The 16,595-nt window shown below is 42.1% G+C and overlaps 1 protein-coding gene across 6 annotated transcripts in view; it reads left to right on the top strand.

Moving 5' to 3' along the window:
• The window catches only part of Phactr2 (phosphatase and actin regulator 2), a 255,526-nt gene that overhangs the window by 220,804 nt on the left and 18,127 nt on the right, over positions 1 to 16,595 (top strand). For 3 of the 6 annotated variants that reach the window (XM_052169355.1, XM_052169352.1, XM_052169356.1), the window contains 4 exons: positions 4,694 to 4,899; positions 6,390 to 6,546; positions 9,840 to 9,935; positions 11,787 to 11,842. In XM_052169355.1, the coding sequence (XP_052025315.1) occupies positions 4,694 to 4,899; positions 6,390 to 6,546; positions 9,840 to 9,935; positions 11,787 to 11,842 (515 nt within the window). The remainder of the gene's footprint in view (positions 1 to 4,693; positions 4,900 to 6,389; positions 6,547 to 9,839; positions 9,936 to 11,786; positions 11,843 to 16,595) is intronic. The other 3 variants (XM_052169358.1, XM_052169354.1, XM_052169357.1) reach the window with 1 other exon arrangement.

Here is a 16,595-nt window from a genome sequence, read left to right on the forward strand (position 1 = left end):
TCCCACTAGTGGGTCGCTACCACGTCAACCTCATGCTTCAAATCCCCCATGGCCTTTGAGGTGCACATTTGGCAAACCCACGCTTTGCCACTGTACCTTTCTCTCTTTAATCCAAATGAGCTGCCACATGAAGGAAGACGCTGCACAAATTTAGTTCAGAAACAATGGTAACTCAATATTTGGGCACAACAACTAAAACCTAATCTTGTAAGCATTATTAAAATCTGATCCCTCCAGTGGCAAATCCTTGCAGATCCATCATCATACTGGGAAACTCTAGCAGCTACATCTTACCCCTCCCCTGTTCTGGTTCCAAAAGGAACTCACTTTGCTGCTTACACTCTTCCTCTGTCCAACCTGGAAGTCCCGCCTATTAACCCAGTGATTGGCTCCTTTATTCATTAGGGGATTGGTTCACAAGAACAGCACCAAGCCCATCCACAACACCAAGGCCCTTTCTGTAATGGATTTCATCTCTTCATTAAGATTTTGTCCTCAGGAGGCCATGTTGTACAGTGCTAGTGCATTGATGACAAAGTTCACAAGACCTGAATTCCAGGGGACACATCCACACACCAGTGCCTTGCAGTAAGCACACAGCTCACGTTCCTTTCATTGTAGAATTTCTCAGCATTGCCATTATGTCAAGCCTTCAAACTGAACTTCTTATTTTTTCAATTTTATTTTTTCAGTGTGTAATTTCCATTTGTTTGCTCTGTGCTGGGCAGTGCAGGAGGCACTGAAGGAATAAATGTGAGCAGAGCAAACTAGTATCAGAGAGTTTATCTTAATCAAAATATTGACCAGTGGACTGAGGATATATGTGTTTAAGACGAGTTCTCAATTTTGGACGTTGGTTGGGTATACAGGTCTGTTGTTCAGTGTGCTAAAGGAAACAGTACACTTTGGGCAGTTGTAAGGGTTCAGAGAGCACATATCCATAGGTGACCTGACTCTTCCAAATCATTTCCATAAATATTTGGAGAGGGTGTTGATTGTGCTAAGAGCCATAGTACATACTAGAAACTTAATGTCTAAGTTATCCCAGATACATGAAGAGTTTTTAGGTAAAGAATCAAACAACATATGTTTTCCATTTCCAGCGATGTTGCGATTATTGGGAGTAAGGTTGGGTGGGTCTCATTTGATATTGGGGGTGTTCATCATGGATTTTCCTCTCAGTTAGGCTTTAACTCTCAAAGTTTCCTAGAAGAACTCATTTTCTTCTTGGGATATATTTTTTTTTTAATTTAAAACCTGACATTATAATGCCTTCTTCGTGGGTAGTTTGTGTTTGCACTTGATTTAATGAGCTTGGAAGACATAGTCTCTCAGATTTCCTCCCAGATTCTCTCTCTTTCAAGTGGAATTTGAATTGGAGATTTTGGCTCTTGCTCACTTGCTTTCCCTAGAACTTTCCCTGGGTTATATTTAGTCACCCAATGTGTGAAGACTCTGTCATAGCATGAAAAGCCTTCTGTTTGGGATACAAATATCAAAACTTGAAAAAGGGCTAGTGGTTGTATATAAAAATACCTACATCTCTTTCTGTCACACAAGCTGCTGTTCAGTCTGTTTCTCTTCATTTACAGCTTGATCCATAACACAGACATCTCTATAACATGGGGCAGAAAAACATGGCCCTTTTGAGATCATGTTGGAAAATGACTTGTTGAGCCCACTCCACAAAAATTTATGGAATGTGCTATGTTATCCAGTGTTCTTGGGAACCGTAAGAGGCAAGGTGTGAGGTGACCAATGCAGACATGGAGCATATTTAATACTGACTAATTATAATGATAAAATATAACATTTAATAAGGAGACTAACAGTCTCAGTCTGGATCCCACATGCACTGGCCAGGTTGGGTGGGCTACTGACTTACAGCCATATTTGGATCCACGTTTTAAATAACCACTTTATAGTCTTCAATAGTTAAGAGTTGTAAGTAAATGTTGCTGAACCCTGAAAACTGCAGAATACTATACCAATGGTAAGGTTAAACTAATTAATACAGTAGATTAGTGACTAATAGCACAAGTACCAGCATTAAGCCCTGAAGTACCTTGTTCTGCATATGCAGAGGGTATTATTAATTAAGATGTCTTCTAAACATAGTGTACACACCAGAAGTGACAGTCTCTTCAAAACAGAATAGCTTTCCGCAGCAATCAGCTAAGATTCTAGACAATGGAAAAGTCTGTCCATACAAATAAATCTTCCCTTATTTGCAATGGAGCTTCATTGTGTGTTGTCTCCAAAGAAGTGAATATAGGATTACCATATGATTCAGCAATTTAGCAAATTCAAAGAATTGGAAGTGGGGAATGGATTTGAACACCAGTGTACATAGAGTCCCCAAAAGGCAAAATAGCCCCACTGTGAATTGGCTCAAGAATGAGTAAATATGATGGTGTATAGACACACACACACACACACACACACACACACACACACGCACACACACACTGACATATCATCTAGCCTTCAAGAGAAAGGAAGTTCTGCTGTAACATGGATGTTCTTGACATTGTGTTAGGTGACATAAGGTACACCCTGTGTATAATTCTACCTATATGAGGTTGGAAAAGCAATCAGTATCACAGATATGGAGAGAAGAATGGTGGTTTCTGAGGGTAGGAGCTGTGGAAAGTTATTAATTAATGGGGACAGAGCTTCAGTTTAGAGAGATGCAAAAGTTCTGGAGATGTGGGATAGTAATTACACAGCAAGGTAAACATCCCTATATGCCACTAAATGGCACCCTTTAAGAACTGATAAGATGTGAAATTTTGGGTTACTTTTATATGTCACATAAATTTAAAAATGAAGTTTCAGGTACTTGAGAGACAGCTCAGTGGGTAAAGTCCTTACTAAGAAAGCATAAAGACCGTCACTCGGGGCCAACATCATGTAAAAGGAAGGCATAACAGTGCATATATGTAACATCGCCACTGCTGGAGACTGGAAGGCAGCAACGACCAGCAAGTCCTGGAGAACTTGCTGACTCCAGTCTAGCTGGAATGTTAAGTTCTGGGTTCATCGAGAGACCATATCTTAAATAATAAGAGTGGTAGAGAAAGACATTCAAAATGAGTGAACCCAGGCATACACACAGTCAAGTAAGATGTCATATACCTCTTTGAGAACAATTCAGGCTGTTGGGTTTTTCGAAGTAAAAAAGAAAAAGAAAAAAGAAAACTGGTGAGCCGTAGAAGTGCCTGGCCTTAAAACCACAAAATTGGATTTAAATGCTTTTTGTCCTAATAAAGTCTGCCAGTGTGAATTAATGAAAGCTCTTTCAGATTGTGTTGGTTGTGTTAGGGGAGGGTTAGAGGTTGGGTTTTTTGTTTGTCTTTGAGAACATCAGACACGTTTTCCACTGTGTGTTCTTTCAGAAGTATGACATCCAGATGTGAATTCATCTACTTATATCAGAAAGCATTGGGGGAGGTTTTCTGTATCTTACAACAATGATTACACTGCTTTTGAAATTAACTGTTTTCATTGCCCCTTGCATAGTCATTGCACCCATGAAAGTGGGTGAGCACTCTGGAGACCTTTACCCATGTAAACAACAAGGCGTTATTTTCCACCTTTCTTCTAAAGCGTCTTTCCATCTAATGCTTTGCATCTTTGGTGTTACTCTAGTCCAGTGAGACTAGAAGTCTTAGACATGAAGAAACTAAAGCACAGAGAGGATTTAGGGGTTTTGTGTGTTGACTCATTGGCTGGAAAGAAAATGGGATTTGTTCCAATATTAATAAAACACATGCTTTCCTATGCTACACCCTTCTGGATGTTGAGATGTAGAGAACTATGAAACCTATTTGTCAAAGGCATGACAAAGGGATCCTGACATGTCAGAAGGCAGACATATCAGGAATGCTAAGCTCTGCAATAGAGTTGTGTTTGGATCACTGTGAGAACAGGAGAGTAGGGTAAGGAGGTCAACTGAATGAGCCAGAAACATACGTGCAGAAGCTGAGGCTTGACATGTAGACTCCAAGAGCAAACAAGAGCAGACAGAATCAAGTATCATGGTGCTTCTGACTCATTGTCGTTGTGTGTGTGTGTGTGTGTGTGTGTGTGTGTGTGTGTGTGTGATGTCCAGGCACATGTGCATGTATATGTGGAGATCATGGGTCATCCTCAGGTGTCTTTCTTCAGATGTCATCCATCTATATACTCAGGGTCTCTTACTGGCCTTGTAAGCTATGACGGTTGGCCAATGAGCCCCAGAAATCGACCTGTCTACCTGGCCCTGCCTCCCAGACACTGAAAGTATCAGCAAGCACTACCCCAGCTATAATTTTTAAATGTGAGTTCTGGGGATTGAACTCTCAGTTATTCAGACTTTTGCAGCAAACACTTTACTAAGTAGCTACCTCTACATCTCCCCTTACCCACTACTTTTTCCTCTAGAGTTTATGGACAAAGCACAGTTTCACACTGTCAATGCACTAAATGTGTTAGATATCATGCAGTGGTACTTTCCCACTTTGCAAACAAGAAACATTTAAGCTTAATAACTAAAGAATGGGTCAGAGCACTTCCATGTTGGTAATGTTGGTTGGCTGACCCTTCCCCATGAAGGATATTCATGATGCTAGCTAGCATGTTTTCATTGCGTTGGTATCTATAACGATTGCTCTGAACTTCACATCACCCTGTGCTTTCCTGCCCTTGACAGTTTTACAACCAAAGATGAGCTGGGAAAGGCTGGACCTCAGTTGCTGACCTCTGGGCAGATGGGAGACTCATCAGAATCCTTCAGTGCCCCGGAGGATGAGGCCCCAAGAGAGTACCAAGCTAACGACTCTGACTCAGATGGACCCATCTTGTACACTGATGATGATGATGAAGAGGATGATGATGATGATGATGGCAGTGGAGAAAGTAAGACTAGTTCTAAGAGGTGGAGGAGGAAGCGATGTTCTAAGAGGTGGAGGAGGAAGCGATGTACAGAGAGCTACCAGCTATGCACTGTCTTCGCTCAAATTAGGGGAAATATATCTATCCTAGTTAGAACTGGTGATGCTGACTTTTAATCCCAGCTACATGGAAGGCTGGAACAGGTCTATAGGAAGTTTAAGGCGAGCCTTGGGTACAGAGCCCATTCAAGGCTAGCCTGGGCAGCCTCGTGAGACCGTGTCTCAGGCTAAAATGTAAAAGCAGTCTTGGAGGATAGCAAAATGTCATAGGTTCAGTTCCCGGTACTGCAAGAAAATACAAAATGTGAGTGTCCCAAAGTTTAGCTCATGGTGACAGACTTTTTTCCCAGAAGAGGATACTGCATAGGTATCTCACACCTTCAGCAATCAGTTAGACTGAACTTTTGTCTTGATATGAACAATCTAAACTTCCTAAGAGCAGAGCTTTCCCCAGGAAAGTCAAAGGTAGGCATTCGTCTAGGGGTGGGAGTCTGGGGAGTGGGGGGCTGTTCTTGAAGAATGTCAGATAGGTGGGGATTCCTTAGCTTATTGGAAGTGTTAGAAAATCTCACTCATTTTACAATGTAGCTTGAAGGGAGAGGAATGAATCAAGAATGACAAACACTTTGTTGAAGTTCAACAGCCTCACTTGTTCACTATCGCTAAAATAGGGTGACTTCTAGAAAGAAAGGGTCCTAAAGGGGAGTGAAGACTGTGGTTGTGTCTAATTAGATGTCTGGAATGTGCTGTTACAATGGTGTTTTGTTTTGTTTTTGTTTTACGTCTTGCTTTGTGTTTAACTTAGGAGGAGTGTGACTTGGGAGGAATTGAATGTGGGATTGAATTCATAGATGACTAAAAGTGATTAGTGTATTAATGTTTCGATAGAAATTTGTTAAATTTCCTTTCGTTAGTATCCATCCGAAAGCTACTGCCTGCTGGGAGTTTAAGGATGCCTGGGCGACTGAGGGTTAAAGCATTGTATATAGGGTAGGCTCTCTGCCAGCAGGAAGCATGGCTGGGGAGGGGGAAAGGATGCTGAGGATTAACTGTACAGAAGAAGGAGAGAGGATAAGCTTTTGACTTGAAAAGAAAGCAAAGGCATTGCGCAATCACTGACTCCCATGGCCCACCATATCAGCAGAATAAACTTCAGCTATCACCATCCAAATGATGAGGTGATACTTCCACGCTTGTTCATGGTGTCTCGGGACTTCCTTTTCCCAGAACATTTTTTTAAAAAAAGAAAGAAAGAAAAAGAAAAATTCTTCAGTTCTTTTTCAAAATGAACTATCTCCAACACAACGCCCATCCCCTTTGGACTGATTAGGTTTCCCCTCTTGAATGCAAGTAAAATATTTGGCCTAGGTCCTGTTCAAGTCCAGCCACATGTAACCAAAACCCGCTAAGGTTAAAACTGATGTGCCCGTGTTTCTGCCCTTTTTCAACCATCAGGTGCATTGGCAAGTAAGATACAGCGAAGGGATACGCTTGCCATCAAACTTGGCAACAGACCGTCCAAGAAAGAACTGGAGGACAAGAACATCCTGCAGCGAACATCTGAAGAAGAAAGGCAGGAGTTACGACAGCAGATTGGAAGCAAGCTGGTCAGGTACTTGCTGGGATGTGAGCGCAGCAGTGACTAACTCTTGTTCTTCCCAAAGTCTCCTACCTGCCTGGGGTCTTGGTGAATTCACCAGGCTCAGGTCTCAGATGGTGAACCTCACAACATTTACCCTTTTGCCAGTTGTCCAGTAGCTTTAAGATGTCCAAAGTCTAGCTCAGATGTCAGTAGACTTTCGCAACGAAGCATCCGTTGTGAATACTCAGGCTCTGGTGGCTGCCTGGTCTCCAATGCAGTTATCCAACTGCGCCATTGTAGAAGACATGAAAACAATATATAAACAGATGAGCCCAGAAGTGCTTCAATAAAATGCATTTACCAAAAAAAAAGGTGGCATGAAGGGTTTGGCCTGCAGGCTGCAGCCTGTCCACCATCTGTTCTAATCTGAGGACTCGCTGGGATTTTTTTATGTGACAACTATGAGACTGTGTCATTTGGCCTGTGACACATACCAAGACTGGCCTAGCCTTGTCCTAGTCAGGTATAGCTTAGAAGGAGCAGGCCGTGGGGCATCACGGCTCTCTTCCCCCTGCCCTCCTGCACCGCAGGCCTTCTGGTCTCGCCACTCATGCCTTCGGAAGTTCATTTAACTAGAGGTTAATTCCTTACCACCCAAGCTCTCGTTCCTGAGCCCAGCTTAGGCACACTCAAGTGTTACTGTGTTCTGCTGTTTTTTTCCCACTTTGCACATGCACCAGGGCACACCACTGAGAGAAGGGGACCAGGTCAGACTGTGAAGATAGATAAAGTTACTGCCCTTGTTCAGAGGCTTACATGATCCTGTGGGAAGCTCCATACCAGGCAAAGAATCCCCTAAGACCCTTCTCTGCCAAAAGGGTGACTTTTAGTGACAGCAGCTGTGGCTCCTATCTGAAGGGAAGGGTCACCCTCCTAAGGAATGCCTAAGGAGGCCTGGGAATCCCCAGCACTTGCAATCCCTCTAGGGCTCCAGGAGTCTTCCCACTGGAGTGTTTTAACCTCAGCCCTAAGCCCTGACCTTTTCCTGCCTCAGGAAGGAACTAGCAGAAGGCAAAGGTACTTCATCAAATTCTTCTTAACAAGTACAGCCAGGAGCCTATCTGGGGTCCGGAGGAGAGAAGGGGGACTGCTGGAAACCGCGCAGTTCCTTTGTAACAGAAGTGTGGTAGGAGTGTTGTTTGTCACTGATGGATTTCTTTTATACCATCCCCTCTGCGCCGCATGCAGGAGAACATGTGACAAATGTGTTTTATTATTTTATTGCCGTTGTTTATGTTTGGCTGTGAAAATTTTTAATCGCTGGATAATAATGCGTATAAAATGATAGCAAAGTAAGATAAACTCCTTCAAAGCAAAGAATATTAGTACAGTTTATCATAGTAAATGATTTTTTTTAAGAAGTGAACCATGGTGCAAGGATAATCACTCACTTGGTAAAGTGCTTGCTATGCAAACATGGGGGCCTGGGTTCCGTCTTTAGCACCCAGGTAAAAATTATATTATACTACAAAAGCCTGAAACAAACGAAAATTAAAGGTTTATAAATATACTAAATATATTATTGCCTAAATAAAACCTAAAATCATTTTTAAATGAGCAAAGTTTCCATACTCTTTTTATTCTAAGTGTCTAGGCATAGTTATTTGTAATGGAAAACAATATAAATTATAGGACCTAAATGCTATTATTTATTATTCTATGCCTGAAAAAGTAAGAAACTGCTACATAATAACTTCTGCAAGTTCAAAAAAAAAGTCTAAGGTTAGACAGTCAACATCAGCATCACAGTAATACTGTCTCTGGCATGGAAGAAGGGAAAATAGCAAATGGGGAGATGGCACTCACTGTACTCTCAAAAGCCATTTTAAATAACCAACTGTTGCTTTAACCTGAGGCTCAAAACTCCACCTGTGCAGACAACCACAGTGGGAGGAATGAACTTAGACAGCAAGCATTTTAGCAGTGAGAAAAATTCATCAGACAGGTTGATCAGCCGTGCCGCTATCGTGAACTTTGAAGGAAAGAAGATGCATTGGATAGGATCACAGCATTTGATGGGGGCTTTGATTTTATGAAAAGGATTACAAGTGAGCTAAAGGAAGGCCAAAGATCATCCACTGAGATGTAATGAAGGACATTTTGAAGATGTTTGAGGTTGTGATATGCCTAATAGTGAGAGAGGGGTAGTCGCTGTCAGCAAGTCTGCACTAGGGTGGAGCCCAGCAGTTATGTACAAAGCTTAGCAGATGTAAGACCCTAGATTGGATCATAAGTACAAATGAATTAATGAATGTGTGAATGCATACATGAAATAATTAATTTATTAATTAATGGGATGTGGTCTTCTTTAGAACTGGAAAAAAAAACTACTGGCAGAAATATATCTACAACAAGATACAAGATTCCCAATGTTTGATGTCACTCATAAAACAGAGTTCTAATATTTAAAGCTTTTACTACCTGGACCACATCAAGGAGCCAGTAAAGTCACATATTTACTTTTAACTCAAATTGCTTACACTTATTAAACTAGCAGAGCACAACTAAAAATTAAACCTGAGTTTACCGAAAATCAGCATACATTGTTCTTGATTGATTATTTTTGAAGCAGTTTAGCACTATATATAATAAAGCTATTTCTTTGCATAACAGTTCCATCTTGGAGGCATATATAAGGAGAGGATCTACAATAATTCTTTAAAGAGTGTCTTATAAAGATATGTATGATGAGACTGATGACAGTGACAAATTAAAACAAACCAAGTGGACAAGACCGGGGCACTAATATAGAAAGAGGTTAAAGGACAAACTAAAAATAAAAACAAACAAACAAAGAAAAAAACCCAAAAATCAAAAACAGCAGTGTGGGGCATCAGTCTTCTGTCTGTCATCAAGGATTCCTTGGAGATGGTGCCCAGACTTTCTTGGGAAGCACAGGAAGTGAAGTGTGGGCATAGATCAGAAAAGATGGAGACCAGCTCTAACCATCCATTGTGGATACCACCTGTATCTTTTTTTAGAATCCCAGAGAGGCCTACCAAATACTTAATATCGTTGTACACACATGATCTGTAGCTTTAATTTTGTAATGTAGCAAGGTTTATTCTTAACAGTATATAAATGTTAAAGAATTGCTTTTCAGTGAACACGGCACATCTTAGCCGTCCTGCTCAGGATTTTACCCACAACTAAAACTTAGACAACACGCCTGAGTCAAATAAAGGTATGAGCGGAACCTGACTTCAGCATTTGCTCATGTTTTAGTGTAAGCAAGTTTGTTCATTTCTTTCTTCATTTTCAAGTTGGGAGCTGGCAGCTGCCTTGCTGAATTGTTTTAAGGAGTCCAGACACAGGAAGCATCAACACAGTCCCAGAAACTTTGAGAGTAGGAACAAAAGGTAGATGTGGCTATTCTCATGGTTATCTGTGTTTCAAACAGCCAAGTCTGTTACATACTCTCGCGTGTAGATAAAAAACTCAGAGTCTTCCATTCTTAGGGCAAGTCAACCTTCAAGGTCCTGTTTCAATCAACTGTAGAATTATTAAAGTTCTTTTACATTTTACTTTGATTAAATTTGCTATGAACATATTAGATATCACAAATCATCCCTCAGTCATTCACATATTGGAAAACCTAGGTGATCATTCTTTCTTTCTCCCTTCATTAATATATTTATTTATCAGTTTTATGTCTCGATCGCTGTCCCCCCCTCCTTGTTTCCCCTCACAGAGTTCCTCCCCCATGCCTCCTTCTACTCTGAGAGAGTTGGCACGCTCTGGGAACACCTCCCTGACCCCCCGCACCCCCTCAGTACATCGAGTATCTGCAGGGCTAGGCACAGGCAAGCAACAGCTTTAGGGAGAGCCCCTGCTCCAGTTGTTGGGGGACCCGTATGGAGACTGAGCTGCACTTGTGCTATGTATGTGCTGGGCAGCCTCAGTCCATCCGTGTATGCCCTTTGGTTGGTGAAGACAGGAGAGGGGAGAGCTAGCACACCTGGGCATGACAGACTCCAGTACACTGGCAATGTACCTTCATAGCACACAGCAGAGTCAGGGCATAGACCCCAGCTACCCCACTACAGTTGCCCACTGGGTCCTTTTGTGGACTCTTTAACTCATTTTCATTTCAAAGTAGTCCCAATGGAGATCTAGCTTCAAGGAAAATCCAGGCAAGCTCTGAATAATTTGACATACCATCGAGCATTTGGTAGGTCTAGAAAATAAAAGTCAGTGGCCTGCCCTTGTGTGTGTATATTCATCATAATTTACACAGACTCAGCATACATTCCAAGGAAATCTTTCACTCCGATTAACAAGAAATTAATCATGTAAACAAGACCAAGAACAAAGTTATAAGGAGTTTCTAGGAGTTTCTGCTCTCATGTAAAGCAGTTAGCTACTAATCCTGGATGAGCCTGGCTTTATCTCAGCAGCAGGGAAGCAGGAGCCACATAGCTTAAGATAACTTGCAGGGCCTGACACAGGATCTCCCTTCAGACCCTGAGCAGCATAGATGGAGCAACTCGTAACATTGGCGTGAACTTTGCAACAGCAGCTGATTTGAGGCACCAGTGCACTGTCCGTTAATTAAGTACACTATCAGTTGAGCTGCTGGAACACGCCAGGGGTCCTGGAGTTCAAGCAATGTAGATTTCTTTCTTACTGGGCAGTCTAGAGGAAGCTAGGCCACCCAGCATGAAGGAGTTTCTCCTTCTCTCTTCTCAGAGGCCTAACAGCCAGACTCCTTCTGCTTCCTTAATTTCTTATGCCCCGGGGTAATCTTATCTGCAAGATCAAAGCTGGCTCATAACATCATGTTCAAGTGTAGCCTGTGCACGAGGGGTGCGGAAAGCAGGGGCCACACACTCATCTATGTCGAGGGGGGCAAACAACGTGAAAACCTCACTCTGCTCATGTCCCATCCCAAGAAATCAGTCCCATCCCACACATGGGGAAGCCATGATCTATAGCCATGTGCCCAACCAAAATCAACCTTTCAAGGATGAGTAAAAGGGAGATATTTGGAAGTCTAGGCTGCTCTCGGTAGCATCTGAACAGATTGAAGGGAGAGATTTAGTTTGCAGGCTTAAATTTCTAGGTTTATTTCTCAAGACATGACAAAGTCTAGCTTCGCGGTTTTGTTTTATCTTCCACTCAAAGGGCCTCATTTGTAACTCGGGGGTGGGCAGGGAGGTAGGTATTCATTTTGTAACCTGTAGTGTATCTTCTTCATTTTGTCCTTGTAGGAGACTCAGCCAGAGGCCAACAACAGAAGAATTGGAGCAAAGAAACATCCTAAAACGTGAGTACATGATGCTGCACTGTGACCCCCCCTCCCTCGGGTGATCAATAACAAGGTTCCTCAGAGACAGCCCGTCCAACAGGAGGCAGGCATGACTCACAGCTGCCTGAACTGGCGTGTGTGTGTGTGTGTGTGTGTGTGTGTGTGTGTGTGTGTGTGTGTGTGTGTGTGTGTCACATACGTTAGATGTGACATAGATGCTTACATATCTAACAAATAATTTCTTGGTTTTCATATTTCATTTTTATGGCTTTAAGCCTGGTGTCCCCTAAAGGGGACCCTACCCATAGTAATTATGTTTGAGAAAGAAATGTATCCCATGTGTTCTTTTGCTCAAATATTAAAGCAAATGCTGTAGTCTACTCAAATAACTGCCAGAGGAGGAATCCACAAGGAAATCAATCAAACAACCCTATATTGTTATGAATAATACAGTTTGTTGCTAGGTTAAGCAAATGTCCCAATTTAAAATTATGGCGAGAGGGGTTTTGCAAGGCATTTCATTTTCCTCTGTTGTGATACCTCCTCTTCTTTCTTGAATTCTTTGTGGTTTCTTGGAACCTAAAGAGTTCTCCATTCATTTCCCCGACTCTGTTTTTCCATTCTGACTGCTGGTAGCTAAGTGTGGGAGATCCCACCAGAAACACAGTCTACCCTGCTGTTCTAGCAGGATGGCCACTAACTTCGGTGAGTTTAAAGGCAGAGTCTAGCGGAACGTCTAGATGTTAACCTAGCTCCAAGAGAGCCTTTTATTTTGTGAAATCTCAAAGGACAGGAATGCTCAGAACCCCCGGCAGCACTCTAATAGCAGTAAGTCACTGGCATGAGAACATCCTTTTCAACCAAACTGGCAGAGTACAGTCAGCCTGCTGGATGACCCCACACTCTAGTATGAGCTCCTTTCTTCTCTAAAGGAAAGAAAGATTTTTGTAGTATATTTATAGGACTGTTGCCATAACTGAAACAGCCCAACGATGAACATTTAACCAGTACAAGAAGGACCAACCACCTATTCTGTGTGGCATCTCCTGCTGTGCCTTTTCCGGTTATTCGTGAGCACAGTTGGAGTAGATCCCACCAAAGTGCCTGCTAATGTGCAGAAATGCCCGTCTGAAAGACAAAATGGTTGTGGCTACAAAAAAAGGGTGTGTTTTTTAACTTTAGCAAATCTCATGTTGACAGGAAAAACAAATCCCATAAGTGTCAATGTTTTCCCTGACGAGTTCCTGGGACATAGTCACTAAGTTAAACTTTAAGCTCAAAGGTGGACTGTGAGCTCCTGTGTGTACAAAGGGTATGTCTTACTGGATGTCTGATGAGATACTTTGAAAAGAGGGCCTTGCAAATTCTGGGTAATTCTGTCCTTGGGGACGGATGTGCCAAGCCACAGCAGAGTTTAGTTATTTGAGACACTCTTTCATGGATCTGGAAATTTATTGCATGTTGATCTTAAATGCCGTGTTGGCTCTCATACCCTCTGTTTTCCTGGAGGTTCGGGAAAGATGGAAGGACCAAAGTCAACTTCGTCTTGACTCTAGTACTGTTTTACTTCCTTCTAAGTTCGTGTTGATTCTGGAGACGGGAGGTCCATTTCCAGTCTGGAGAAGCAGATAACTGGCTCCCGATGCCCTGACGCAGGCCAAGGGCAGCAAGCAGACCTAGGGAGGCTCTTTCCACTGAGCTGAGCCCACAGGCACTTCATCCAACCCCTCGCCTCTGCACTCTTCTGCAGTTCCCTCTCTATGCTAGATATTCATCCCCAGTTTCTGCTCAAAAGTAGCAAGGATGTCTAAACGTAGACACCAGAAAACCCTGTGATTCGATATGGTTTTTAAGATCATCGGTCAGGGGCTGAAAAGGTTATTCAGAGCACAAGGTAGTCAATGGTTCTTTAATCCTGGCCCGTCACTCTCATGACCATGGCTGGGGTGACAGTAAATACCAATAGCCACTCTGTAAGGACATGGGACAAACCCGATGTCTTAGTAGCACGTCCCTTATGTCTGCCAACCAGAGAAGTCAACTCTGACTGATCAGGAAAAGTGCTATGTGCTTTTCCATGCAGGACCTGAGGCAGAAGGCATTGTGCGCTCATGTTCGGTTGACAGTGTCATTTCAAATGTATTCTCCACAGAGGAAAAAAAAATAACCCAGGGCACTGAGTTCTGAATCTTTTCCTTTGACAATTAACTGTGACATTTTTTACACCTACCAAAAAAAAAAAAAAAACCATGAAATTTTACAGAGGTCAACTGACCACATGTCTTCCATCTATACTGTTGACATCTTTATTCTTCATATACCCATTGATTTAGGTTTTTAACATATATATTAATATATGTGTGTTAATAAATATATATATACATACATTTCAAAAGTTTATAAATGTATTTTCATTTGTTAAAAATACCTAAATATATGTTATAGATGATATATATAATATATATCATATTATATATCACATATATATTATATATATATTTCAAAAGTTGATAAATATATTTTCAACTGTCTAAAATACCTATGTAGTGTCAGTAAGATGGTCCAGCAGGTCAGGGCACTGCCACCAAATCTGACGACTTGAATACAATCCCCAGGACCCACCCAATCTACTGCCACAAGTTTTCCTCTGACCTCCCCATGTGTGCTGTGGTGGTGTGCTTGTGAACATAAACACACAATAAATAAATAAAAATTTTCAGTTAAACAAAAGAAGACACAACAAAAAGCCACCCACGTGGAAGGAACACACCAAGCAGCAAAACAATAAACAGAAGCACAGACAACACGTGGGGCAGCCCAGTAGGTTTCATCCCAGTCAGTGGTTCAGCAGAGCAGTGCTACCCCACTGTTAGTGTGGCTCCTCCTTTCCCTCTACTCTTAGCTAATCCGCACCAGTGAGCCAGGAAGCTCCCTCTGTGCCCTCCACCTTTGAAGCCTGTGTATTGATGAAGTGTTTTTCACAGGCTTCCCTGTGGCTATCTGAGGTATCACCCCTCCACCCTGATGCAAGCCACTGGCCAAGAGCTCTGTCACTTCCTCCGTGGAGACCCTTCAATCCATCCCAATGCCCCCAACAGTTTACATCATGCCATACAGTTAGTCCGCTAATTAAGCAACAGATAAAGGAAATGATGGACACCTCACTGAATATTTAAGTACCAACTTCAAGCCACACCCTTAGTCCTGTACCGCTCTGCAAAGACTCCTGGGCCACATCCTTCACCCACTTTAGAAGTATCTCATCAAACATGGGGAAAAAAGATTAAAAGCCAGTTCCTGGTGTCAGGGAAGAATTCCCAGATCGTAAAACACTGTTGACTTAAGTTGCCTAACTGCAATCAGCTCTTCCCTTCTTAGACGTCACTGGCTGTCACCTTGCTGTACGACATCCTTAAATGGTAAAACTAATATTCCCTTCAAAGAAATGACATTTTACATAAGGAATGAAAACCTTTGGAATTTTGTGTGTGGGAGGGTGGGTGGGTGGGTGGGGGTGGGTGGGGGTGGGTGGGTGGGTGGGAGGTGGGTGGGTGTTTAAAAAAATGCCTTTAAGAGATGAAGCAGGGAAGTGGGGCCCTGGAGAGATGGTTTAGCCATTGAGAGAGCGCCTGGTGCTCTTGCGGAAGAGCCAGGTTCAATTCCCATCTTTCCCATGGCAGCACACAGTCATCTTCGACTTCAGACCCACAACATTCAATGCCCTCTTTAGGCCTTAGAAAACACCAAACCCACACATGGCACACAAACACAAAATGTAGGCAAAACACTCCTAAAATAAAGTGAATAAATTTAATTTCTTACAGGAGTAGCTTTTACAAAAAAGAAATGAAACACGGTAGGCATGTGAGAAGACGTGACTAAAATTATATTTCAGGGTTATACTTTTCTTTTTAATACGGTTCTTGCCCTGTAAAGCTCTGGATTTAATAACACTAACAAGAAGTTTGGAATTTGTCTAATATGTATATAATATACAATTCACAAGCTTCATTAAATTCACATTAAGTCATTGACCCCTCGTGTACATTTTAAGGATGTAGAGACATTTGTTTTTGTGAAGCAATCAGCAAAGCTTACAGTTCATTCACAAGAAATCAGATGTAGAATCAAATTAATGTGATGAAGGAACTTGAAGTGTCTCTGGCCTGAAGGGTGATTTCTGTTGGTATTGCTGTATATTGTCACATAAATCATCTTCTTCCTTGTAAATTAAAAGATGTATTTCAGAAGGATACAGAAAGTTCACTATGTCCAGAGAAGAAAAAAAATATATAGAAAATGTGGGTAAAAACCCACAGCTCCTGATCATATTCAGTACTAACTTTTTACTCATGACACCAACCTTAGTGGTGAAAAATCCATTTGAGTTTTTATAATAAATACATTTTAGGGTTGTGAAAACTGCTTAATCAGTGCAGTGTTTGTGGTGCAAGCATGAAGACCTGAGTTCTGTTGCCAGCACCCACTTAAAAAGCTGGATGGGATGTGTTTACCATTTCAGTGCTGGTGAGGCAGGGACACATACATTCCTGGGGCTTCCTGCCCACACACCCCAGCCTCATCAGTGAGCCTCGGGGTTCTGTGAGAAAGACTGTCTTAAAAACCAAGGTAGACAGTAGCAAATGATGACATTCAAGGTCCTCTGACCTGTACACACACACACACACACCACCACACATACCACATACACCACACATATACACACACCACATACACCACACACACACACACACACACACATGCACACACA

This window comes from Apodemus sylvaticus, chromosome 23 (assembly GCF_947179515.1).
Source record: "Apodemus sylvaticus chromosome 23, mApoSyl1.1, whole genome shotgun sequence".
NCBI lineage: Eukaryota > Metazoa > Chordata > Mammalia > Rodentia > Muridae > Apodemus > Apodemus sylvaticus.